The 27005-nt window shown below is 37.4% G+C and overlaps 1 protein-coding gene across 4 annotated transcripts in view; it reads left to right on the top strand.

The window, feature by feature from the left end:
• Window positions 1–27005, top strand: part of LOC131050392 (MLO-like protein 1) — a 106276-nt gene that overhangs the window by 22685 nt on the left and 56586 nt on the right. For all 4 annotated transcript variants that reach the window (XM_057984552.2, XM_057984553.2, XM_059221803.1 and 1 more), the window contains 7 exons: window positions 7859–7975; window positions 8155–8215; window positions 8524–8615; window positions 9273–9347; window positions 9597–9685; window positions 9874–9923; window positions 10937–10977. In XM_057984552.2, coding sequence (XP_057840535.1) covers window positions 7859–7975; window positions 8155–8215; window positions 8524–8615; window positions 9273–9347; window positions 9597–9685; window positions 9874–9923; window positions 10937–10977 — 525 coding nt within the window. The remainder of the gene's footprint in view (window positions 1–7858; window positions 7976–8154; window positions 8216–8523; window positions 8616–9272; window positions 9348–9596; window positions 9686–9873; window positions 9924–10936; window positions 10978–27005) is intronic.

Here is a 27005-nt window from a genome sequence, read left to right as displayed (position 1 = left end):
GTACACTTTCCATCCAGCACACAAGCATAGGATGAAATTCCATCTTTTCTACCATCTTACATTGCCCGCAGAGGATGGTAAGAATTACTCTTCTCCCTGAGAAGATTACACTACCACCTTACATTACCTGCAGAGGGTGGTTGATGAAACACAATGCATCACTGAGGTTGAGACTCCTTCTCAATCAAGGCGGTGTTCTCCACAGCTCCAAGTCTATTTTCTGAAGTACTCAAGCTTCAAAAGACTTGGTGAGAACATTTGCAACACAAGATTATCCTGCCGTAAGACACTAAATTTTCAGGTATCTCTATACGACTCTGAAAATAAATAATTATAAGAAACCATTCAACAAGAATTTGAAAAACCACACAATTTCCTTGATACAGTTCATGCTCCAATGGATTCAGCTTCAGCAGTACTCAGTGTGACTAAGGACTGTTTGCTGTAGTCCTAAGAGATCATAGGGTATCCAAGTTACAACAAGAGATTGAAGTGACTTCCCTTATTTGAGACACTTAGAATTTGAGTTAGCCTTCTGAGGTGATTACCGTCTTCTGCTCACAATCATATGAGATTTTCAAAATGCAACAAGATATGCTTGGCAGCAACAACATGCTTCAACCTTGATCATGAATTAGCTGAGGCATCCACCAATCAGCTGCTTGTCTTCATATGGATCTGCAAAATCAGACTTTGCTACAGACATCCTCAATCTTTATGTTAGTTTTCATAAAGGTTTACAATCCATTATTCTAAATATCAAAAGTATACTTGACTTGGCATAATTTGGTTAGATCCTTGACATATTTCTAATCCTAGAAGACAATAAATTTAGATCCTTGTGCTAATTATTCCTTATATTCCAATGATGAGAATAGAGTTAAATCATCACATCAAAAACCAAAATACTTTAAGAAAGGAAGTTAGAACTTTACAAAACCCTAGACTTAACAAATGATTGTCAATTCTTTAATACTAAGTCTTTATTGAGGATAGGACTCCCTCTTAATCCTTAATCAAATAAGAATCAATAAAGGAACCAGAAATCATATAAAACTGAAGATGCTACTTGCTTTTCTCTTACTTTCACCTTCTGCAAGGTGAATTGTCAGAAAACCTTCATCTTTAACCCTGAGAGGCTGAGATACAACCTAGTTCCCATCTGAATAACCATGCCTGAAAGGATCCTTATATACATACATATGATTGATAAATATCAAGTAGAACAGAATCTTCATACTTTTGTTGAACATTATATTCAGCTTTGGCGGAAGTAGAAGAAATTAACGAGTAAAATGCTTACCTCAGCCTGAAGAGATCTCAATGCTAATCACAGAAGGAGACCATTGACTTGTTCCTACATATGCTATTTACAACAATACATTCTAACTTATACTATGTAGGAAAGAGCATCATCATAACCAATTAACTGAAAGCAACCTGTCATGCAGTTATTTTAACAGATGATTGACACATAATAAAATTGCATTTGTCACAACATTTAATGACATGAGCTCGAATGCAACATGGATGATATAAGGATGGTAACTCGGGATAACATAGGCACAAACTTGCTTGTAGACCTACAAGGATAAACACCTGTCACAGGGAACCGCAAAACATGATTGGCCCAACACGGGTTAATTCAAAGAGAATATCATTTTCCTTTCACACAACCCAACAGGGGTTTTACAAAACTAAGTAAGCACAAACCCATAAGAAGCAAATATTGATAATGAAACCCTTATTATTACAACTTGACAAAGAAACCCCATATAAACAAATTGACAAAGTTATTCAACATGAATACTTAACCTTCAATTATCATAAAGTCTCTCATCACAAAGTTAATAAAGAATTAAGAAAAATACACCTGTTGATGTTTAGATAACACTGACACTGGAACCAAAAGCTTCCCCAAAAGAAACTATCTTTGTAGTCTATCTTCAAAAGCCATAATTTGCAATCTCCTCTTGATGTGCCTTGGCACAGACAGCTAGGGTTTGAAGATTGGTGGGAATACAACTGATTTTGTTAGCAATACAAAATAGTAGTTGCATGTCTAGTAGCAAAATAAATCTACCATACCATCAAAGATTCAATCATTATTAAAATTGGATTGGATCACATCAAGGGTTAAGAATCATGAAATATATACCAATCTAGGGTTCAAACCAATTCTGAAAATCAACAACTCTGAAGGTTTGAATAAGGTACTAACTCTACAGTATACACTTTGCGTTCTAGAGATCTGAAAATCTGAAAGGAGAAATATCAGTTACTTCCTTCTTTGGTTCTTCACTCGAATCTCCACAATCTTTAATGAATTAAAGAATGACTCCTTGATGAGGACCCAATGATGCCCTCTAACTTCACCCCTGTCATTATCTTAATAAAAGATGAATAGCAACCTGAAGGTAAGAGCTTACTAAAATCTGAGGGTTAGTATAACCTTAGCTCTAATACCATGTTAAATTCGTGCCCTAGATCACCAATCAGATTTGTAACATTTAATCATGCCCTAGTTTATTAATCAGATTTGTAACATTTGATCATGCCCTAGTTTATTAATCAGATTTGTAATTTAGTAAACTATAATCAAGTAAATTCAAGAATGAAACCAGGAACCAAGAGACAAACACAAATACCCTGGGAAAACCTCCAAGGAGGAAAAACCCAACATTAAAGACCCACAGGTCAGATTATGTATTCACTCTTATTGCACAAATACAATACTTAGCTTGCTTTTCTGAATATGATCTTTATATATCAGATCTGCCCTTTTGGCATGCTTCAAGACTGCACCAAAAATGCCCTATATCCTCTTGAATAAGTTCGCCCAATCCTTGAACAAGTTCGCACAATCCTTGGATAAATTCGCACAACCTTCTTTAGTGATTTCCCACCTCTTGTTTGCAGAGCTAATTCGCTGATTTCATGGATCACTGAATTGTGTTTGCAAGTTGACTTTATTTATATGAGACCTTAACCTTTATTAAGTCCAAGTCGGCCTTCCTTCTTTTGGCGTGGAGTATTTAGGGTGGCGTGAAGGTATAGGGCTGGGCTCAACTTGGGGGCACGTTACCCCTTTAGGATAGGACCCAGTCCTATATGGGTTCGGATGTTGCCTTAAGGCAATCCGAACCCATCTTACCTAGTTACAAATAACAAGGAGGTGATGAGGGGTAGGATGGAAAATAATAGGGATAAGTATATGCCATTATGGGACATAATTGATAGGAGATGTGATCAACAAATGCACTCTCCTCTCCAGGTTGTAGGATACTTTCTCAATCCAACATTTTTCTACAACTCTTCATTCAAACATCTTGATGCTAAGATCGCACAAGGCTTGTTCATGTGCATGGAGAAAATGTTTCCAACCCTGAAACAATTGCATGAAGCTATATCAGAGATGCAAATGTATAGGTAGGCAAGGGGTTTTCTCTTTTCTAGGGCTTCCATGGAAGGTAGAAACTAGAAAGACCTTCCAACCGGGTAGACTCTCTAAGCTTTTGACTGTGTCTTTATTTTGTTGACATGATCATTAAATGTGTTAAGATTTTATGATATTCTTACGTGATATCATCTCCATATAATGTGTTTTTTAGTGCAATGGTGGGAGTTTTTTGGTTACAAAACCAAAAATATTAGGTTGATGCGCTACTTATTTTGAGCCAGCCATGCAGCTCATCCACTTGTGAGTGTACTTGGAGTGTTTTTTAACACATTCATTCCTTAAGAAACACAACTGCCTAACTCAACAATTGATGAATAACTTAATGTTTTTTCACCACAACCTCCGCTTGAAGCTTAAAGAAAGCCCAAGGTAAGACTTTTTTTAATATACTTGCAGTCAATTGAAATTGTATTCATTGTGTTTTTCATTTGGATGCAAAGACTAATTTCTACATGGACAAAAAGATGAAGTATTGAGGAAGACAAGCCAATTGACCTCGACGAGATTGATCCATAATTTGAGTGGATTGTTGGTGATGATTATTTTCTTGAGCTTGATGATTTTGAGATCATGATGGATGCCAACGTGGATCCTCATGTTATTAAATGAGCTAGGACAAGCTCTCACCCAGGAGCTTCATCATCAGGATCTCTTGCCCTCTAGCATGTCATTGGCTACATTTGATTTTTTGGAAACTTTGTACTTAGTTTATAGATTGACTTTGTACAAAGTCGCAAACTATATTGTAATTGACATTTTGACAACTGTCACCATCTAGTTATTATTTATGTTGTGGTATGTTTTTTACAATGTAATCAGCAATATGAATATAAATAACAAAAATCTTTAACTCTTTATTTTATTTGCTTCAATATCTCTATGCTATTGAATTGCCCTTAAATTTAGAAAAAAAAACTAGTTTTTGACTCTTGTTCTACAATTTTTTTTTTCTTTTTTTTATAAATCTGATATTTCCCAATTTTTTTTAAAAATCTTATACTTTTGGCGATAATTTCTCCAAAAGAGTTTTGCTGCTATGATTTAATTACAAATATAGGCTAAAAATAACTAATTAAATAATAACCAGTGTTAGGAAATTGCAAAGGTTGAGACACCTTAATTACCAACAGTTTAAAATAAGAAGAACATGCTACGTAGAATGGGATGGCATGGGTATAGAAAAATTTGGCAATGGAAGAATGCCACATCTTTTGCTCACAAATAGAACATATATGCAACGATCCTTTCCTTTTCACTAGCAATAGTCTTTCTCTTTCCTCTTGGAGAAACATCACCACTACCATTACCACTACCAACCATAGAGGCATATGCATAGTTGATTGTGAGGATTCTGTTGGCATTGGCAAACCCTTAGACCTTGCTTCCACCTTCATATGCAATTTATGAACCTCTACTTTCTCATCCTCCTCTATATCTGGGCACATTTTTTACACCATGTCTTGTAAGGCCCAATAGATAAGAATATACTCTTGTGTAGCTCCTTTGCAAATGTGACACAACCACACTCTAATACCCCTTGAATTTTTCTTTCCATCTTTGTCCAGGAGTGTCACAAAGTGGAGAAGAGGATTTTTGGAATTAAAGGGCCATTTGCATAAGGTTTTAAAGTGGTGGAAGTGCACTCAAACGAATTTTGTTACTATTCCCCTTCACCCACAACACTCATAGACTTTGATAAACCCCCAATCAAGCTTGAAACTCTCACCTTTTGATTTCTTTCTTTCTTCTCATGTTCACTACTCTCATTGCTGCTGCTCATGTTGTTTTGTGAAATAATAGTGCAAGTGCAAACTGAGAATTGAATTTTTTTTTAATACATTTCCTCCTTTAAACTTTGAAAAAAAACAGAAAACAAAAATAAAAAATGGATGAATTATTTATCTTTTCCGCTTTTCTTGCTACCTAACTACACACTTCTAAGTGCTCACTAATGCTGATTTTTCCAGCTGCACCTTCAAACCCTGCACAAAATAATTTTTTTGGCTTCAACTTGGATGCAAATTTTATTGGCATGTAAATCTGAGTTAGAATGAGATAGGGAGGCCTTTTTCTGTTGACTTAGGGCTAGGTGAGGTGTGGCGGCCCAAGAAAAAATAAAAATGAAACAAATTTTTTAATTTCAGACTCTTTTTAAAATAAATTACTTGCGAAGCTGTGGGATACTTGGCCATTCTTGGGATGGTTAGGGGATGTTTGAGACTTCCCTGGCCGTCTTGGGGATGTTGGACTGTCCCTGACTCATCCTTGATTTGTCTCCTTGTTTCTGAAATTTCTAGGGCAAAAAATTATAATTTGGTAATGGCTAGGGGAAGTCCTCCAGCTATTTTTGCATCCCCAGGATGGGTACACCTGAAAAAACCTTGGGGATGTGGCCCCGGGAACAAAAGATATAAGCAATGAAGAGGTGCAAGAGTACCACATTAAACTTTGTGTTTTGACAAAATTGGGATGGATGAGGTGTGATATTTGTCATTCAGTCCTAGAGAATGAGCAGCTGTTACTAAGTTCCATTGTGGCAACATTGGTGAGTTCTAGGGGTGGCTTCTTTGTCTTGGCATTTGATGGAAGCCAAGTAGCTGTTTGCGGATTATATTGATAGACTAGGACATGCCAATCAGTATTGTGAGCTTGAGTATGCTGGAGCTGCCTGCTTGAGTGGCTTATCTTCTTGGAACATGTTGATATTCAACATTCTTGTCCAAGGGGTTGAGCTTAATTGGTTGAAATGTTGGGTTCTCATTGGGCAGACCCAAGTTCAAATCCCCATAAGGACATATAATGTTGAATTCTAAGCTTTGACATTTGGTCTTCCATGATTGGCTTCTAATGTGGATGTGGTTTCTAGATAAAGTGAATTTCTAAGTAGTGACTCTTGGTCTTTTGTAGGTTATTTCTCATGTATTTGCTTATAAAGAGCTTGTATTAGTCTCTACTAAGTGCTCACGAGGTCTCATATTGATGCTTGTATGAGCAGAATATTTGTAAACAATATGCATTATAAAAATAAAAAAAAATAGTTTGTGCATAACCTCAGCAATAAGCTTCTTGAAAGGCTCACAAAGAATGAACTTCTCAGCATGATTCTGTTGATACTGATTGTTCTTCTGAAGCTGAGAGATGTCTTCATCTTGTTTTTACATATAACTAATTAGTTTTTAGTTTTACAAGGCATTCCCACCAATAGAGATATGGGAACCATGCTCCCCCTCACCAAAGCTATATAAATTCTAATCATATCATGGAGGTAGGGTGTGTTGGCCAGACCTCCTTGGGGAGATGAAGGATTCACTGGTGGATTGGGTGAAGAGTTAGGGTCATCCCATCCAGCTTGATGAGCTCCTTGTTGGTGAGAAGAATATTGGGGGAAATTGTAGAATTATCTAGAGGGTGAGACCTAAAGATATATTATGTAGGTCCTTGAGAACTAAGATTTGAAAGAGCTATAGCCTAGGATCCTTGGTGTTACTGTTGTTGTTCATACCAAGTGATAGTGAGAAGAATGCTGCAGTGCTTATGGGTACTGGTTATTTGCAGGTTAGCCATTGAATACACTTTGGTGGACTGTTTAGGGTACAATGAGGGCAAACTAACATTGTCACATGAAATGCTTGCATTACCTATACCCTGAAATGATGAGAGGGATCTTACCTGCACTCTACAAGGGGCAGAAGCAAGAGCATGAGGTCTGATAGGGATCCTCTGAGGCACCACTGTATTGCTTCCTTTACCATCTTCCTCATTGATAGCTACAGGATGGGTGATTATTCCCTTCAATCTGATCAATACTGACAATGTGAAGGAGAGGACTGTTATTTGACAATACATTCAATTATTTTGTTTTCCTCTTATAAACTTTAAGCATCTGCATTTAAAAAAGGGTCTGGGCCTTTTCATAGCCATTTTTCTGAGCCTGGGGCTATGTCCAACTTGAGTGGCTCCACAATGACGTGATGGGATCTGCAGATAATAAAGTTTGCAATTTTTTTATAAGGATATCAAATGATCACCCTTTGTGAATCACTGACATAGTGATTTTCATGCCAAGTATATCAACTGCAAGGGGGTTTGGAGTTTCAAAACCCTTTATTTCAATTTTCAATAACAAGAAGCAGATGTTTTATCATCTTTGCTGCTTCTCTATTAAAGTAAATTTTATCACAGGAATGAACATGTAGGTGTCAACTGCTTTTCTATTGATATATATGATACCTTAAGGTATTTTAAGAACTAATTTGAGAAGTAAAATTTCTGGTCATAATAAATGTTTATAAAACTTGAATTGATTAAAAAGAGCATTAATCTGAATTATTAGTTTAAGAATTTGACCTCGGAATGATTAAAAAAAATCTAAGTGAGAATTTTGGAATTTCTTGGCAGGGAAAGAAACCTTTTTTGTCCCAAGAGGGAATGCATCAGTTGCATATCTTCATATTCATCTTGGCTATAGTTCACGTGGTCTTTTGTGTTTTGACCATGCTACTAGGAAGTGCAAAGGTCAGTTGCTTTAAATTTTAAATGTTGCCTTGACTATGATAAATATGCAAGCAAGATGGAAAATTATGAATTAAAGAAAGAGATTGGATAAAGCATACTGTACTGTCAGTATCTTGTTATCTTTTCACGCATATTTATTGTTCCTTGCTTGGATTTTCATAAACATCTTTTTGTCTAAGATACGTACATGGAAGACTTGGGAGGACGACATTCAAGCAAAAAAATACGATCCACAAGATGGTAAGTCACAATTTTGCTGCCTTTCTATATAAATATTCTTTACTGTCAGATTCAAGGGCTGTCTTTAATATCAAGAATTCATTATTCAATGCCAAATAAAATAAAAAATGTCTGCATAGATGAGGTAGATGATATCAGATTAATTCAACTTCGTAAGAATCAACTTTGTTTAGGTTAATGCTAGATTTTTCATTGAGTATCACCTTTGCTTCTATGGATAGAATATTTTTCAAAGGGTGCAGCTATTGGTGGAGACTTATGCCAATATCAGACACACTGAATTTTGTTATTATTCTATGTGATTGCAGCTATTAATCAGAGGAAATTCACCCATGTAGCGGAAGATGATTTTGTCAAGAGTCATGCCAAGTGGAAAAAATCCTACATATTGAGTTGGATGGTATGCATGTTTTGGTTTACTCTATGTAAAGGCAGGGACATCATATTCCAGATTACGTTTGCTTTTTCTGAAGCTATTTTCTAGGCACACTCACTGTTATTATGCACTACCTGAATGTAGATAACCGATTACTAAGAACTTGTTGGAATATTTGAATCTATCTTAATGTAAAACAAGGCTTAAAATTTCTATTGATAATTTTTAATATAAAAGTCATTTTATTGAATATATTATGATATATGCAGTTGACACAAAATGTTCCTTTCCTAGACAAAGTGTATAATATATTATTAAACTGATTTGTTTTGCAGATTTGCTAGATAGTCAGCAAATTTTTTAAGGAATCCATATCTTTATTTAACAATCCCATCCCTAATCATCCAGACAATGCATCAACATACTTTATTTGAAAACATTCTTCAATTTCTAGTTATTATAACACAAAAGAGCGTACAGATCAAACAATACATCTTTTGTTACATTCATTCTAAAGTGTTTTAATCCATTTTCCAAAGGGGTGATTACTGTCTTTATTATGCATACAACTTCTTCTTGTTAAATTAAGAAAAAAAGAAAAGAAGATTTATTTATGCAATTTTATACAGTCTTGAGATGATGTGATTAAATTGACAGCAACAATTTTTATGTTTTTCTCAGGCATCTTTTTTTAAGCAATTCTATGGCTCAGTGTCAAAGGCAGATTACAGCACACTACGATTGAGCTTCATTGAGGTAAAGTTCAAAGAGGGTTTAAGTTGATTTTGTTTGCAACTGCCATTGTACCTGATCCATCCTTATAAGCGCGTGCATTAACATTTCATGCAGCTATTCAAATTTGAGGAAGTTGTCTTGTTATACTTATTTTCTCTTGTATTTTCTATATCACCTTTTCTATGGTCTAGTTTAAAAGATAAACAAGCATTATGACCATGGTATGGGTGTTTTCAATAACACATTTGTTCAATCCCTCATTTTGTGTAGACTCATTGTAAAACAAATCCAAAATTTGATTTTCACAAATACATGATGCGAACTCTTGAAGCAGATTTCAAGAAAGTTGTTGGTATAAGGTTAGTACTAGCCATTCAGTTAAATATGAAATAGTTTGTATTTCTTGTTGTATGAGCGAGTTCTAGCAGTTCTTGATCCAAAATTTTTAATTTTGTCTTAATGTTATCTGGTTAGAAACTTGGTAGGTTTTGTAAACAAGAATTGTTTTTGCTGTTCTCTAACTTTGTAATGACATCAATGGCTGCAGTGGGTACCTGTGGTTTTTTGTGGTGATCTTTTTGCTTCTCAATGTTAGTGGTGGGTTCTCAATTATACCAATTAAATTCATGTGTTTTTGGATTTCCTAATATACCATGGTAAAATTTCTATAAAGCTATAGGGGAAACACTTGGTATGGGTGGAAGAGATAAAGATGATAATTGTTTATCTGCCTTTTATATCTTTGTTACATTAATGATTAATTAAGTGATCCTTCTCTTTAGATTGATGCCACCACTATTGATGCTTAATTTAAATATTTTGAAATTAATCGCCCTACAATCCCCATTTTACATGATTATAAAATAGAAGCATGTTATTGTAGATTCTATTTCTTTTCATGATCAGCATCTTGTAATATTGGGATATATGGGACTTGAAAGGGGTCTTTGTCGCTTCTGAAATCTTCTGTCCACCAAAAAACAACCTCACAATCTACTAGATTTGAAGCTTCTTCTATTTGAATCTGGTTGCATGTTATTTTAGATTCTAATCCTTTTCATCCTCAACATATTGTAATATTAGGATATATAGGGTTTAAAGAGGTCTTGTTTGCTTCTGAAATCTTCTATTCACCAAAAGACAACCTCACAATCTGCTATAGTTGAAGCTTCTTCTATTTGAATGCGGTTGCCACTCATTTTGAGACTGCTATTGCACTGTGCATCAGTGGAATAGTGTCTAGCATAAATAATGACTTTTTTATGGTAATTTGAGAATCTTATTTTATATTGAGGTACGAGTCAATAAGTGCACGGGAATTGTTTCATGTTGGCTAGTCTTAAAGTGACCTTTTAATCTTTCTTGACATGATCATAGTGATTTTAGTTTGCAATGATGAGAGTCGAGACAATTTTGACTTAATCCTTGTTCTTTTATAATAAAGGAATTCAATTGTTTAAAATGCTTTATCATGTTTTGACGTGAATTACGGTCAAGATGTAGATCAGTTTTGAAGAAAGTTGCCTTGTAGAATGCATATTGTTTGGTATGAACGTGTAAAATATTGGCCTTTCAAGTTTGAACTTATCAGATTTTTTTGTTGACTGCAGGTTGGCACTCATATTTTTGGTTAGCTTTCATTCCTTTGATTGTAAGCTCAACTAAATCCCTGGATGACTTCTGACTATTTGTTTAAACAAATATATAATTTGTCACACATAAATTGAAAATTTCTTTTGATCCTAAGCATGGAAAGGAAAGATAAACATTCTTATCTCTAACTGAGCAAAATAACAGTTAGAGTTCATGATTCAAATCTAGGCTGTGAACTTAAAAGAGTTGCATACATTGGCACACATAAAAGAAAACACTAGGTAACTTTACATGATCTGAACATTGGCTGAAACATTTTTTTCGCTACTGATTCCCTCCCTCAACCTCATAATTTGCTTCACTAAGAGGCAAAGAGAAACTTTTCTAATATTTGATACCAGTGCAAATGACCAATTCTTCCATGTTCATTGATATTATAATCAAGTTGCAGGGTGTAGCTTGAGTCCCAGTCCTGTACTCAACCTGTTTGGATACTGGTCCTGCAATGGGAGTGGCAGGGCAGCACCTTGGCTGCTCCTGGGTACACCCATGGCCACAGCCCCGATTTAAAAAAATATCAACCTAAGTCGAACCTATTTCACTTAAAAAGAAAACCCAACTCTAAAAAAGTACATTTTTTGAAGGATTCAGAGCCTGGTTAAATGTGGTAAATTTATGAAAAATGGCACGTGGCATGAATGCCCCTAAGGTCTTGAAGGCCTTAATTTGTCTGCCCCCAAATTCTGTGAGGGGGTGCCATCCCTTGATCCCACCGGGTCTGCTTACCTGGAACCCTTCCTTTGGTTTTCAACTTTTCAAAAGTAAAAATGAAGAATAGTTTTGCATTGCATTGATAGAATAGCAGCATCCTTTTCCCTTAATTTGGCTTGCAGAAAACAACTGGCGTTTCCTGATTTATATGAAATTTTCAGCATATTGTAGTTTCCTGATCATTCTTTGATTAAAAATCTCGATTCAGAGTAATGCTACCATGATATAAGCTATTTTGATTAATTTTCAACTTTTATGATTTTACATTTGGCATTGAATTACCATTTATTGGCTGTGTTCTCAATCCAGTATTAATGTTGTACATTTTGTGCAAATTATGGTTCTTTTATATATTGTATGGTTGAACTTGAATCCACTTGTATTGAACCCGGAAAAAAAGGATAAATTGCCAAACCTCAACCTGAACTAGAAATAAGTAAAATTACTGAGGTCAATTGCCCTGTTGATTGGATTTTATTATTTAAAGTTTTTTTCTGGAAGAGCAGTGTTGTGAGGATTTAGCTTTTCCTTTCTTTTGACATGAAATTTACTTAATTTATTGGTTTAAAAAAAAATTAATTTAATTGTGGATTTTGCCTGTAGATGGCAGCTTTAACTCAAATGCTACTTCACCAATTCTTTTAATCATCTTGAAAGGCCCATAAAAAGTTTGTTTAAGCTTTTTGGCTCCACTTACTTTCAATGAGAATTGTCTATAAGGTTGAAGACACAAAAATACCATTTCTCCCACCTCAAAAGACCTCTCAACTTGATGGCGATGAGCATATTTCTTTTGCTGTTCTGTTGCAATCTGAATATTATTCTTAAGTGCCTTAAAGATATCTTGATTCTCTTTAGCCCACTCAAGAGCTTTTGGAGCTCTAGAATAAAAAAACCAAGTCAACAAATGTAGAAGCTTCATAACCATACAAAGCTTCGAAAAAAGGGGCCATACCTACGCTCATATAATATGTAGTGTTGTAACAAAATTCTGCCAAATGTAACAACTTTGCTTATGCCTTTTGCTGTCTTGAAACATAGTTTGTCAAGTAGCCTTCAAGCCATTTAAAAAAAAAAATTTGTTTGACCATCTGTTTGAGGATGATAGCTAGTGCTATGATTGAGTTTTGTTCCAGCCAGCTTCATCAATTCTTGCCAAAAGTTCTGATGAATATGTGATCTCTATCACTTACAATTCTTTTTGGCACACCATAAGTCTGAACACTTGTTCAAAAAATAGACAAGCAACTTGTGGTGCTTTAAAATCGAAAGGCAATGACATAAAGTGAGCATATTTAGTGAGTCTATCCACCACAACAAAAATACAATCCTTACCATTGATCTTGGGCAGCCCAGTGATGAAATCTATTGATATTTGTTCCACATTATTTTTCCTTTTGACAAATTCAATATCAAAGTCATATCCTTGGAGCTTACTCACCCAATGTTGTTGTCTTTCATTTAATCCCTTTTGCTCAATGAAATACTTAAGGCTATTATGACCAGTCCTTACTATAAACTTGTTTCCCACAAGATATTGACAAATCTTTTCGAGTGCATGCATGATTGCCAACATTTCCTTGTCATATGTAGAGAACCTCATTTCAACCTCATTCAATTTTTTGACTCTCATAAGCAATTGGGTGCTTGTCTTGCGTCAAAACAGCATCACTACCAATACTGGATGCATCACACTCAAGCACAAAAGGTTTAGAGAAATCTGGTAAAGCCAAATGAGACAAGTACTCATTACCTTCTTAAGATGGTCCATAATATTTTTAGTCTCATCCATCCAAACAAAGGCATCCTTCTTGGTCAAATCTGTCAAAGGAGCGGTTAATGAAGAAAGTGGGACAAGTTCTTTGGTGGTGGCCAATCAAGTATAACTTGAATCTTTTCCTTGTGTGCCTTCACACCACCTTCACCAATGACATATCCCAAATACAATAATTTGGTCATGCAGAACTCACACTTAGAGGCTTTCACAAAAAGGGAGTTAGTTGCCAAGATACTTAACACCTCATCAAGGTGTGTCATATATGCTCTTCCCATGTCTTGTTGTATACCAAGATGTCATCAAAGAAAACTAGCACAAATTTCTGCAATTGCTTGTTGAACACATGGTTCATGCAAGGCTGAAAAGTAGTTGGGGCATTTGATAACGCAAAGGGCATCACCAAACACTCAAAATGTCATAGTGGCATAACATGCTCAAAACCATGATTTGTGGGTAGACCATTTGGTAAATCAAAAAACATCACTGTGCTTGTCCAACGAGCCATGCTTGTCTTATATTAGCTCAAATATTGGATACAATAATTTGAGGTTGAGTGTGGGTCTTGGTTTGTGTTAGGTCTAGGTGCGGCCTTGAGTTTACCTAGGGTATCACCTAGGCAAACCTAGGAGTACCCACCATGCCCACTGGGGTGTTTGGCTCACTCCTCCCCCCTTGGCCACCATGCTACCCATCAACCTCTTGAGCTCAGGCATAAAAAGGAAAATGCATAAAAAGAATGGTAGGTGGATAAGTTGAGAGAATTAGGGTTTAGTGAACACATAGTTAGGGCAAGCTCCTTTTAATATTTAAAAAAGAAAAGAAACTTGGTGGTGGCACCTCCAATCCTAAATGTTGGTAGAAAGACCTTAGTGTTAAATTGTAAGTTAGGAATTTGAATTCCTTAACTAATTTAACCATCCTATAAGTTAGAAATTGTTTATTAAAAATCTAAATTACTGATGTTAAGAGTATATCATTATAAAATATGAAGTCTAAAATTTAAATGTTATTTCATTTTATTTAAATTGCTAGGAAATTAAATTGAGATTACTAGTTTACTTACTAAGTAGGGATTTAAAATTAAAATGATAGCTCTTTATTTATAAAAGTTGGGAATTTAAAATGTTGCAAATTATGAATAATGTGAGGCATTTCAAAATTCTATTTATTGGCAATTATAGATAATTACAAGGAGCTTTCCCTAACTATCTTATATATGTAATATTCTTATTTAGGGGGGTAGATTATGAATATTAGATAACACCACCTTTCGATCATTTGTTGTGAAACTCAATTGCATAGTCTTAAAATCTGTGACGTAATGACTTATAGAATGCAACAATTGAACACCCAACACAACATTTGTCTCATCAATGCCAATTACATAAAGTCATCAATAAGGGTGTAGTTACCTAAAGTCATACTCAACTGTGGAACACGATTAACACAATTCAACATCCTGCCACTCGTTGTCCGTACTTGGAAACCGCCATGCTCCTCAACTTGCAAGCCACACTTATTCACATAGGACAAATTGATGAACTTGTGGGTAGCCCCACTATTAATCAGAACGACAACTCACTGTCCCTGCATAATGCCCCTTACACTGAAGGTGTTATAACGAGTGCTAGTGATGGTAACATTCGACCACCTACTTGTGCGAAATCATCCTAATGCTCATTTGTACTTGTATCTACACCCATCTACTCATGCAACTCATCGAGAACCCGTGTCTCATCTAACTCATTATTACTAGGATCCTTGAAGACCTCAATACAGTGGGCCTTGCCCCCCACTTATACACTTCTATCTAGGTATCCAAGGTTCATGATAGTTGAAGCAAAGCCTCTTCCATCTCAATTCATTTCTCAAATCACATGGTGTGCTACCAACTAGCCCAGAAAACTCACTAGTTGGTCTAGTACATTTTAGTTTCTTGTCTTTCCTCTATGGCAAGTTCTATGATAATGATCTTTGCAGAAACTTGCTAGAAAATTCGGCCTATAGTGTGGATAACTCCATGTTCCTTGCATGCTAAATAGTGTCCTGCAAAGAAGGTGGATCAAAAGCTCTAACCCAACCTCTCAGAGGTTCTAACAAACCCTCTATGAACTAGAAGTCAACCTCCTCCCATCACATATGAGACCAGTACTGACAAGCTGAAACTTTGAAATGTATGCATCAAGTGTCCCAACTTGTCCCAATTGTGCTGATTCTATGGAGCGTGCCTTTGAATCCTTGCGGCCAAACCACTCTATCAATATAGTGCAAACTTGATCATAAGAGAACTATTGCACCATGACCCTATGCCATTAAACTGTGATACCACCACTCATGTGCTGCTCCTTCAAGGTGAAGGGTAGCAAACTAATGCCCTCAATCTCCTTCATCCGATTTAGGGTGAGGTGAGTATCCAACTTCTGAATCCAAGCTCTAGCAGTACCCTTGGATGATCTATCAAAGCTCGGCAAGGATAGACGACCCAAGCTTTCCTGTAGCCCATAATTTTGCTTCCCTTGATTCCATTGATTCAGCTTTGGCTTTGTATGTTTGGTCACCTCAAAATATTCTCTAATAGAGATAGTTGACTGAAAATCTGTCCCCAAAGCTTGATACTTAGCCAAAATATCAGCATCCTCATTGTTATCCATGTATTCTTCCTGCATACGCTCATCCTCTTTTAGAAAGGTAGGCATGAAAGGTCTAGATTGTGATGAACCTGAAGGTTTGCTAGTAGAGTGTTCATTGTTTTCTGCAGCTTATGAGCCAACTAACTTAAATAATGATTGGTGTTTTGTAATTGTTTTAGCATTTCAGCAAACATTTGTTTTGCCTCATCTTCATCTGATGTATTTGGTTGATTATTGCTGTCCATTACTCCTTTTTTTTCAATATTGTGACCACCCTTTCCACGCATATAACCAACCCAGATAGGCTGCCAAGACCTACAGCTTTGATACCACTGTAATATCCCCAAATAGGGATAATGGAAAGACAACAATATCCCCAAAAATATGCAATAGAAAATTCTGAAATTTTATTTGCAAATAGATAAACCTTCAACAAATTCAGATCTATACTCATAATATTTTTCTGTTAGTTCTATGGATTTATAGAAATTTCTGAATGTCAAAAAGTTACAAAAAATACGCTAAAACTGTCTAGAAATTTTATAGACAACTTACATTATTTTTCTAAAATGAAAGTAAATCAGAAGTGTACAGGTTAATGCCCAAAATTCAAATACCTCAGAAAATGCCTTAAAAACCCTAGCCACCTTTGCCAAAACCCTCAGGAAATCAGCGTTGGGTCTCACCAAGGTGACACACTTGTCCTTGCTGATGTTAGCTTCAGTAAAGCTCAAGAACATGCAGGAGTATTGCTGTAGGTTGTCCAAACCTGATTCCGATTCCTCTGAATCACTCCTCCAAAATGATCTCCAAAACCTGATAAGAATATGTAGCTCTGGACATGATGTGCTAGGGAATCAAAGATTAAAGCCCTTCCACAAAAACACACCCTCTTGACTAGGGGGACATGATGTGCTAGGGAATCAAAGATTAAAGCCCTTCCACAAAAACACACCCTCTTGACTAGGGGGAGCCTGTATGTCTCACCGAAGCTAAGGTTACTCAAGGGTTTCAAACCTCAAGCCAAAAGATTGCAACAACAATAGAGAAAATTCTGATCACATAATTAGCTCCAAGAGAACCCTAATATGTTATATGATGACACTCCCAAATGAATGATCTAATCTTAGCCATAGATTCATTGCAAGCCCAATCCAATGCTTCGAATTAAACCCTCAAAAATTGAGCCAAAAGGCTCCTTATTTTCCAATGCCCCCTTGACCCTTTTTGTACTTGTTTGATAAAAATCACCTAAGTACATGTTTCTTAAGTCATTAAACTCAAAAGGGAGAAATATTAAGTTTTTAGGCTAATAGTCACTTGAGGTGCATAAAAAGACATGCCCACAACTAAAAGCCACTTAAGTTGCATAAAAAAACGTGCCCACAACTTAAGAATAGAATAGAGAACAAACCAAAGATACACTTACCCAATAATGCTTTATGTCATTTTTGTTGGATATTGTTGCTGCTAGGATATGTTGTTGCTGCTAGGATATGTTGTTGTCATTGATGTCAACATATTCCTGTGTTGCTGTGAGTTGTTTTGGTGTTCCGATGTTTGCATTGCATTGCATTGATATGGATGGTTTATCTGTTTGGGAAGCTAGAATACTTTATTCCTCATTTGTTTCAGTGATTTGGAAGATTGCTTGATCATATTATTTGATCTGGTTTGTGTTGACATGGCTAAAATCACGGAACTACAACTCTCTCCAATCAACGCATAATAGGATGCTAAGTATCCTATTCTCTCTTGAGATAAGAAAATCCCTAATGCTATTTTAATTGATTAATGGGGACGACCTCAAGGTTTTAATTGTTAGGTCTTGACTGCAGGGTAGCTCAACAGTTGATGTGTTTTGCTAGAAACGTAAAGAGGACTTACGGTTAGAGAACTGGTTTCGCACAGGTTCCCTAAGATCTTACAGTTTGATTTCATTTGATTTACCTTTAACATGATGTTGCTTTAGCTTTGACTTGCGGGTTTAAAAAAAGGGAAAAAAGGGACAAGGATAGAGAGTAATAAGAACAACTAGCTAACTTAACTAAGACAACATATTGAGACACATAGACGGAAATCTTAAAATAACTAGAGATTACTTTGCCAGCAAACGAGCAAAACTTGGTAAAAACCGGTGCAATCATCTAGGAACTTTAAATTTTCAAATTGTTGAATACAAATGCTGGATTTTCACACCCATTCATTCAAATTTAACAACCAAACTTAGCATAAAATTGGGCTCAGAATAACCATACAGAGGGAATAACGATCAGTTATTTCTTAATGGTTTGAACCAAGATTTCTATCAAATATATATCTAAACAAGCTGTTTGAAAATTAAATACATTTGCAGAAATTTAAAAGGGGTGGAGAAGAGGACCATGCACTCACAGTAAAATGACACAACTTTAACATCCATTAAAATCTACATAAATTTTGCCAGAGTTTTTGCAACAATCTTTAACTTCCTACCCAAAATAAAGGAGAAACTGACTCCTTTATAGAGAGTTTCAAAATGGATGAATTGCCAAGATTAAACTTAAACATGTGGGCCAGATTCATCCCTTAAAACAAGGCTGTCCATACCCATAAATGGAAAGCAAAATATCAAAACCAACCATAAAGTATCCAATAAGTACCAACTACCAAACATAAAGCTGCTCGAAAAAGTGCACTTGCACGGAGCTCAAAAAATTTACAATGACTTTGGTAGTTGGAAAAAAACTATATGTTTGAAAAAGTTCACTTAGAATTTGAAAGAAACAAATATTTTCAGGAAAGCACTTTTTCTCCACAAATTCATCCTCTTCATGCAAGTAACCTTTCCAGATGTCCCGGTGTGCCGCACATTCTTCCCGAACATACTCTTGAAATTTTATACAAACGGGAAACAATTCCTCATTAGGGGGAAAAGGAGGATTGTGCATTTTGAAATTCTTGCCTTCAAGATGAGAGTCGACTATCCCTAGCCGCTCGCGCCCAATCTGATTGTTGATCTTCGAAGCGCAATATGTCTGCATGTAGCTTGCTGATGCACTCTATGTCCTCCACATAGTATGCAGTTTTACCGGGCTTCAACCTGACATTCCATTGTGATACTACATCAACATCCTCCATGGTATCCGTCCAGCCAATGACCAATGCCTTATGGATATTTTCACTGCCATTTTCGATATGGGATAGGTCCATCCCACATTCCTCCTGAATCTTCTTAATGGTGTCCGCCATGTCCATCTTCATGCTGACGATCCAGTACCACTCTTTCAAAGTATTGACATTATAGGGATCTAGGATAGAATGGAGTGCCGAAATCCGAGTGAGTCCAGAAAAGAGCCCTCATGAGTGGTTGAGCTAAGGCAACCACTTCCCGAATTTTGGCGTACTCCCTTTGCACCTCCAGCATCTTTATCCGTGCTGCTTGTATTTTGATTGTCACTTCAAATACATCATTAATAATCTTCTTTCCTTTTATTTTAATGCCTCGGATCCATTCCCTGACGGCCTTGGCAGTGTCACGCACTCCTTCAAATTCAGTTGTAGTCTTTTGTGCTAGTGCCAATGGGGGAATATGGGATTCAGTGGCATGCTGCAACGGTTTCAACAGGTGATCTATGTACCCCTCAACTTGCTCAGCACAAGCCCGGTACATATCTCTCTCAGCGGTCATTTCATCGAGCCGTCTGAGCATATTCTGCACGGAATCTCTGAATTCTTCCCTCTCTTTCTCTTTGGTGGCTCGCCCTATTGGGATGGTCGTGACGTTGTAATCAACCAATGCAATTTGATTTGCTGGTTTGTCTGCAGGTGGGGTAGCAATATGAATCGTGCGATTCCTTTGCTCGTCTTGGGTAATCTTGGAGTAAGTCTTCGGCTTTTTCCTGCCTTTGGATTTTATTTCTCCTATTCGAGAGAAGATATCCTCCAGGTTAATTGGTGGCTTGACAACCGCTTTCCGTTGTGCACGAGCTATTAACCAGTCCTGAGGGATGGTCTGTCCGGATGCAATTGCCAGATTCTCACTCTGTTCTTTGGAGGCCTCAGCTGACTCGCTGCCTATCTATAACTGATCGGGCATAGGAGGAATGGGTGCAGTATCTAACCCTTTACTCATGGTTGAGTTCTCCCCCACCTCACTAAGCAACTGTTGGGTATCCTCTTGTAATGGTTGCTCTTCAGTTTTGCTGGGTTCTTGAGTCTCATCCTCTTTCTGTTCTCCCTCAACTATGGTGTCATCTTTGTTGCCGCTATCCGACTGCAACTCATGCCTGCTCTCTTGCGTGAGCTCATGTTTACCAATCCCTTGATCAGGTGCAATCTCTCCCTCCTCGACCTGGTTTCTAGGTTCATCCAAGCCAATGATCTTCACCTCTGCCTCTTGCTCATTTTGTGTTTGAGGATTATTTGCTTCGAATGCAACAAGATCACTTTCTGAAGGTGGAGTGGGTATGTAATCAAGTTCAACCACATCATCCTCTGAATTGGGGTCCTTGGATGATGAAGTAACCTCTGGCCTCGTGATTGGGATCTTTTCTCTTGTTCTTTTCGATGTTCGAGTCCCTCTATTGGCCCTTGCCTTCTTTCTCTTCTTTTCAGGTTTTTCAACCTCGTCCTCTGAAGACTGGGAATCGAGACTACCCATCAAATTGTATGTGAATTGGGTCCCTTCATGGGTCAGTCTCTAAATTTGTTGGGACAACCAGTTATCTGTGTACCTTCTTGGAGCTTCCATGACTGCTTCAAAATCTGTGATTGGGTCCCGAGTTCAATCAATGGCTAGCGGGAGGTCCTTAACTGCTTCAAATTCTCGGACTTGCAAGCAATTTCCATAGTTTGTCACTTGATCTGGGACCTGGTGGTACTCATAAACCCGCATTTGCTGAACACTCAACCTAGAATATTCTCGTCGATCTGAACAATTGCTCCAATAGCCCTCAATCGATACCTTGGCCCTGTAATGCTTGCCGTAGGCCCTCTTTCCCAATCCATTATGATCAAAACATTTCCTAGGGAAATGTTCTTGTAAGCAATAGGATGCCAATTCAGCAAATGACTCCCCAACTTGCACCGAATTTTTGAAGTGCGCATCAAGATTACCCAAGATCACGGGGAAGGTGAACCCTGATTGCTTTTTGTCTTTGAGTAAGCTGCCTGTTGGGTGTGCTTGCCTTGCTACCTCCATGAGGACTACTCTGTCTGATGGATAGCGCGGAAGCCGGAATGGTGTTCCCTCAAAGCCTGCTATTCTGATGTAGGTGAACTTGGGGAACTGGATGAACCATGCACCATATTTCCGGATCAGGGTGGTAGCCTGTTTTGACAACCTTATATGCAATCCTCCTTGCATTAATCTAACCAGGCGCATTGTAAAAGCATCATTAACACGCTCGTACTGACCAATTGCGTATGCGATGTTATTCTTTTCTCTTTGGGCAATGTCATAGTAATGCAATCGAGGGTAGCAGTTGTATACCTTCACCTGATTTGGTCCGTTCCCAATCTCACCTTTCTTAATTAATCCCGTCAGCGGTTGGTGTCGAGCAAACATGTAGACCAAGTAGGAAGTCATGGCAAAATACTTTTTTTCTTCAAGCTCAACCAGGTGAACTTAGACTTCCTAGTGAAGACTTGGTCAGTGAAGTAGAACATCCATTCCTCAAAGAGATTGGATTGAGTTAGTCCCATGACCTGGCTGAGTAAGGTAACCATATCACCATACTCATTGTGAAAATCGCTTCTAGGGGTCTTTTTACTGATTCTAGTGCTTGGGGGTCTTCTCTCCTTGAACCATTCTTCATTTATCAATGTTTTGCACTTAGCAGGGTTCATGTCATAAGCAATCTGAGCTTCATCGATAGTTGTGGCAATGGGATCATCGGGAAACAAGATATCAAATGCTTCCCCAAGGGCTTCAGGCGTGAAGTCAGCTAGTACCATCCCCTTCAATACCACTAATATGGTTTTCGACTGATAATGTTTAGCAGCCTCAACCACTAATTCATAATTCTGCAGGTCGGAGGGAAACCAGCTGCCTGAGCAGTACCACTCTCCATCATCCGTCTGGGCTTGCCATAGGCATTCAGAGAGTACACTCTGTTCCTGAAATCCTGAATATCAATATGGCCTAGGTCCATGTCTCCTATGTTTTCCCACACTCCGGACCTTTGACTCCCTTACTCCTAGGTACTGGTACTTCACTTTTTTCGACCTTGTAGGGAATGTCAGCGTTGGAAATCCGGGATGTTCCAGTTGCGCCAGGTGCCTTTGAGGACTCAACCGCCGATCTAGGCATCTATCCTGCGCAATCGGACACGGATTACGAGATGAAATTAAGGTAACAAAAACGGGTTAGCAAAACCAGAAGACGACGTTAGCGTTAAGATTGACGATCAACGAGGTAATCGAAATTTGAAAATATTGCTAAAACACGTCATTTAAACAATTTAAATCTGATCGTTTGGAAGCTAAATGCAATTTGAAGTTGAAAGTCGGGTTGCTTTGGTTAACTGCTGTTCTTGGAGCGGATTTCGAAATGTTACTCTTGATTGTTAATGGCGAAAAGTTACAAATGTTCTGGCTTGCGACTCAGTGTTTAAATGTTTTGATAATTGTACGCTGATTGTTTCGAGAATGCACTTGGAAAAGAGTGGTGAATGACTGATTGATTCCAAAGGTTTAAGTTTAAATTTTCACAATTTATTCTACAAGTCCATCTTAAGTAAAAGAAATATGATCGTTTCAACCATGTGAAGGACGAATTTATCTTACCTGGCAGAAATATGATAGGTTGTTGACCAAAAACAATTGAAATTCGGTGATGAAGGGAGAACCTCTCGGGCTTGATTCTTTAACTCACGCCCTATTTCTTTCACATGATTCCTCTCAAATGAACATAAATCCTTCACGATTTTCAGCTTTGAAAAAAAGAATGCAAACCTTGAATCTATTACTCCAAAATGCAAACTTATCATTTTCGGCTTTTAAAAGGGTTTGAGCGATTTAATTCTTAGAGCATGATGGATGTGCTTGAAAATACGCCAGAATGAAGGTTAAATGTTGTTTTAGAATTTACCTCCCTTTTCGGCCTCTCATATGATTCTTTCCTTGAATGATTTCTCGCAATTTTTCCTTTGACGCGACTATGCAAACCTGCGGATTTTCGGCTTAGAAGTATGCTCTGTGCGAACCTTATTCTCTTAGCAACTTCGGTCTGAACGCCGATTTCACAAAAACCTAAACCTCCTCTTGCCCTTACTGGATTGTGGGCTCCTTAGTTGGTTTGCGTGAATTTGAACTCCAATAGCCAATTTTTGGTTGGAAGCCGACTTTGTGATTTTCGGCATGAAAAGCCGATTTTTGGAAGCTCAACGATTTTCGGGTTATAAGAGGGAATTCGCGATTTCTCTTAACATTGCAAACTTGTGATTTTTGGGAGAGACAAACTATTTGTGAGATTTAGTCTTCTTTTTCGGCCTAAATAATGATATTGCGAGTTTTTAAGTAGTTTCTCCTTTTTCAACTTGCAAGCCGAATTTGCAAAAAAAAGGCTCTTTCATGATTTCAAAGTTTTCGGCGTAAATGGTCGCTTTGTGCGATTTTGTTTGTTTTACTCCTTGGCGAAGTTTCAAGTTTAGGGTTTTAGGAGGCATTTGCGCGACTTTGTAAATCTTAACTTGCAACATGGGCCTAATGGCCGAATTTGGACTCAAAACGTCCTTTGTTTTCTTTGGCGATTTAGTTAGAAATATGTGACTTTGCTTGAGTTTACCTTTTTGGCTATTTGAACCGATTTGTGCGATTTTCACTTGGATAACTCTCCTTTCATTCTTTTCGATTTTTGGGCTATAAGCCGATTTTGGGAGTTTTTTGGTTTTCGGCATAAAAGAGCCTTTTGCGCGACTTAGTTTATGGTTTGGTTTTCGGCCTAGAGGCTTCCTTTGCGAGATTTGCCCATTTTCAGCCTAAAATGACTTTTCGCGAGTTTAAGCGATTTTCCTCACTTTTCGGCCTAAAAGACCTGTTTGCAAACTTCTCTCACGTTCTGGCCTTATAGGCCGATTTTCAAATTTTAAGTGATTGTTGACTTCAGTGCGATTTTATTAACTTTAAATTTTCGGCCTAAAATGACTTTTCGCAGGTTTGAGCGATTTTCCTTTCACTTTTCGGCCTAAAAGGCCTTTTTGCAAACTTCTCTCACGTTTTGGCCTTATATGCTGATTTTCAAATTTTAAGTGATTGTCGATTGCAGTGCGATTTTATTAACTTTAAGTTTTCGGCCTAAAATGACTTTTTGCGAGTTTGCTCATTTTCTACCTAAAATGACTTTTTGCGAAATTGACACTGCGAATTTTGGGTTATAAGCTGAGTTTGGTAGCTTTAATGAATTTCGGCCTATCAAACCAATTTTCTCACTTTTGAATGCACTTCGACTTACAAGGTTGATTTTTGAACTTTTAACGACTTTGCACCTTGGTTTGGAGGCCGAATTTTGGGCCTTAGGGATTCTGAATTCACATTTTATGGTTGAAGTTCGGGTCCTAAGGCCGATTTGCTTGAACTTTCCATCATTTTGACCCTCTAGGCCTACTTTGAACTTTGGCTCGTGTTCGACTCATTTTATCAATTTCTGAAAACGTTATGCTCACTCATCCTCTCATCATTCAAAAAAAATTCCTAGCTGCTACATCTCCCCTGCGAATTACCAAAACTCCTTACTCAGAACCTGAGCGAGGACAAGACAAGAAAAAATAAAGAAGGGGGGGGACCCTGTCGACGACGGGGAGGGTGTGCAAGGCACAACAGTTTGTAGTTTAGTCTTTCTGTGCAGTGGTTGATAGAGTTTGGTATTTGACCTAGTGAGCTCCGATATGATCATATTTTTGGTTGCGGATTTGGGAGAATGTTTTGGATGTTCATGTGTATCTTCAGCTCAGATGGTTCATGATTTGGTGCTCCGCGAGCTATCTTTCTAGTCCGAATTGTTGCTGTTAAGTGTTCCTGAGAGTTAGTGTGTTGATCGATGAAGATTTGCATAAATGGTATTGGTGCAGCTATTGCGGATGCTTGTTGGTGTTTCCTGATCGTGTCCTATTTGTCTTGGTGGTCCACATTGATTCTTGTGCGCGTTTTTGGTGATTTTGCTGATCCGATGATATTCTTCGTGTTATGGGGTATTCTTGGTTGTGTAACGTGTTGCGGTTGATCTTGGCGTGATTTTCGATGGTGATGCGTGTTTGGAGATTTGATTTAAGTCCATGCTATGTCATGTATATCATTGTATTGGTCCGGTGGTTCACATATGTATCGTGTTATGTAATTTTGTAATTGAGAATTGAGGGTTTGGCCGACCTTGTAGTCAAGGTTGATGAATTGTATAAATAGGTGGTATAGTCATGTAATTTGGGTATCGATGTTGTGTTTGCATTATCAGAGAGTGGTATATGTGGTGCTTAAGAGAATTTATCCTTCGGTGTGGTGTATTGAGCAAAGATTGTTGCAGGGCAAACAAATGTGCTTAATCACAACTGTCATCAGGCATAGGGAGATGCTATATTTGTAGTTCATGTAATCCGGATTGTAGTCCGAATCTTATTGTAAAGTAGCGAGCTTTCCCTTTGAGCAGTGAGCTATAGGGAGTGTGCCTGAATGCATGTGCATTCCCCATTGTAACATTTACACATACTATTGTAGAGTATCATCTTATTGTGGGTAGGTTCTGTTGACGTGTATTTTATACACAATCATACACAGAATAAAATACCAATAGGTATCTTATCCTCTCTTGAGAAAATAGTCTCTAACTGCTGAAGATCTGCAAAAAGGATCAGTTAGATGGACTCCAAGGTTCTTTTAGTGGGGTCTCCACGTGTGGACAAGCTTTTTAATGGTATGATGTGATTTGTTGTTTCCTCCAAGGCGTCTTACGGATTCCAAAGGCTCGAAGATTTTACTAATCTAAAAGGAACTTTCAAAAAATAGCAAAAGGATAGGGTTTAAGGAAGTCTAATCTAGCCTAACCCTATGAGCGACTTAGCATGAATGAGATTTGGCAAGACTCAACCAACTTCAATTTTGCCATAAGATATCAACTCAATTGAAATTAGTGCGATCTTCTAAGGTAATAATGGTGTTCAATGCATCAAAGACCAAGGACACTACTACGAAGGTACATATCCTAGATACGAAAATGCTTGAAGGTTAAGGACTCAAAATGTTCTCCAGTCGACCACGCAAGGCGTTCCTACAATCAGCAAGAAGCTAGTGGTTTGGATAGCGAATCCTACCAAATATCAAATCTCACACTTAGTCTTTCAAATTAACAAACTACTTTGATTGAGCGTGATTCAAGTACATCCAACAACCATGAAGATAACTCAAGAAATTTGCAACAAAACACCATAACTTCAATATTTTATTGATTTCCAAGTCATCATATACAACAATTGCTTGAATTTCTCTCTTCAAGACTCAATCTTGCTACAAAATGAAATTACTTCTAATTCTAATCTCTCTATTTCACTCTTATCTGACTATTCGACTATTAACTATTCACTATTATCAAATGAAATGAAAAATGGGGGTATAAATAGCATCCCCAGTTACAATGAAAGGTCCAGATTGAAAGTAAATCAATGGACAAGATCATGACACCTAAACCCTAATTAGGGTTTGTTACAAATGACCTCCTTTTTACTGAACAATATTAAATACATAGCCAAATATTAAATTCGGCACAAAAATCTAGGAGGTATCAACCAATGAGAAATAAGATGTCATGTCATCTGTAACAACCTTTCATCTAGAATCTTATTCCCTTTCCAATTCTCTTTCTTAGCATATGCAATGAATTTTGTCACGATTCCTTCGATTTCTGTGTTTGGAATCTCGGGAAGATTCTTGATACTCTCT

This window comes from Cryptomeria japonica, chromosome 1 (genome assembly GCF_030272615.1).
Source record: "Cryptomeria japonica chromosome 1, Sugi_1.0, whole genome shotgun sequence".
In the NCBI taxonomy this organism is placed as follows: Eukaryota; Viridiplantae; Streptophyta; class Pinopsida; order Cupressales; family Cupressaceae; genus Cryptomeria; species Cryptomeria japonica.
This window is presented reverse-complemented; position numbering and strand designations above follow the sequence as displayed.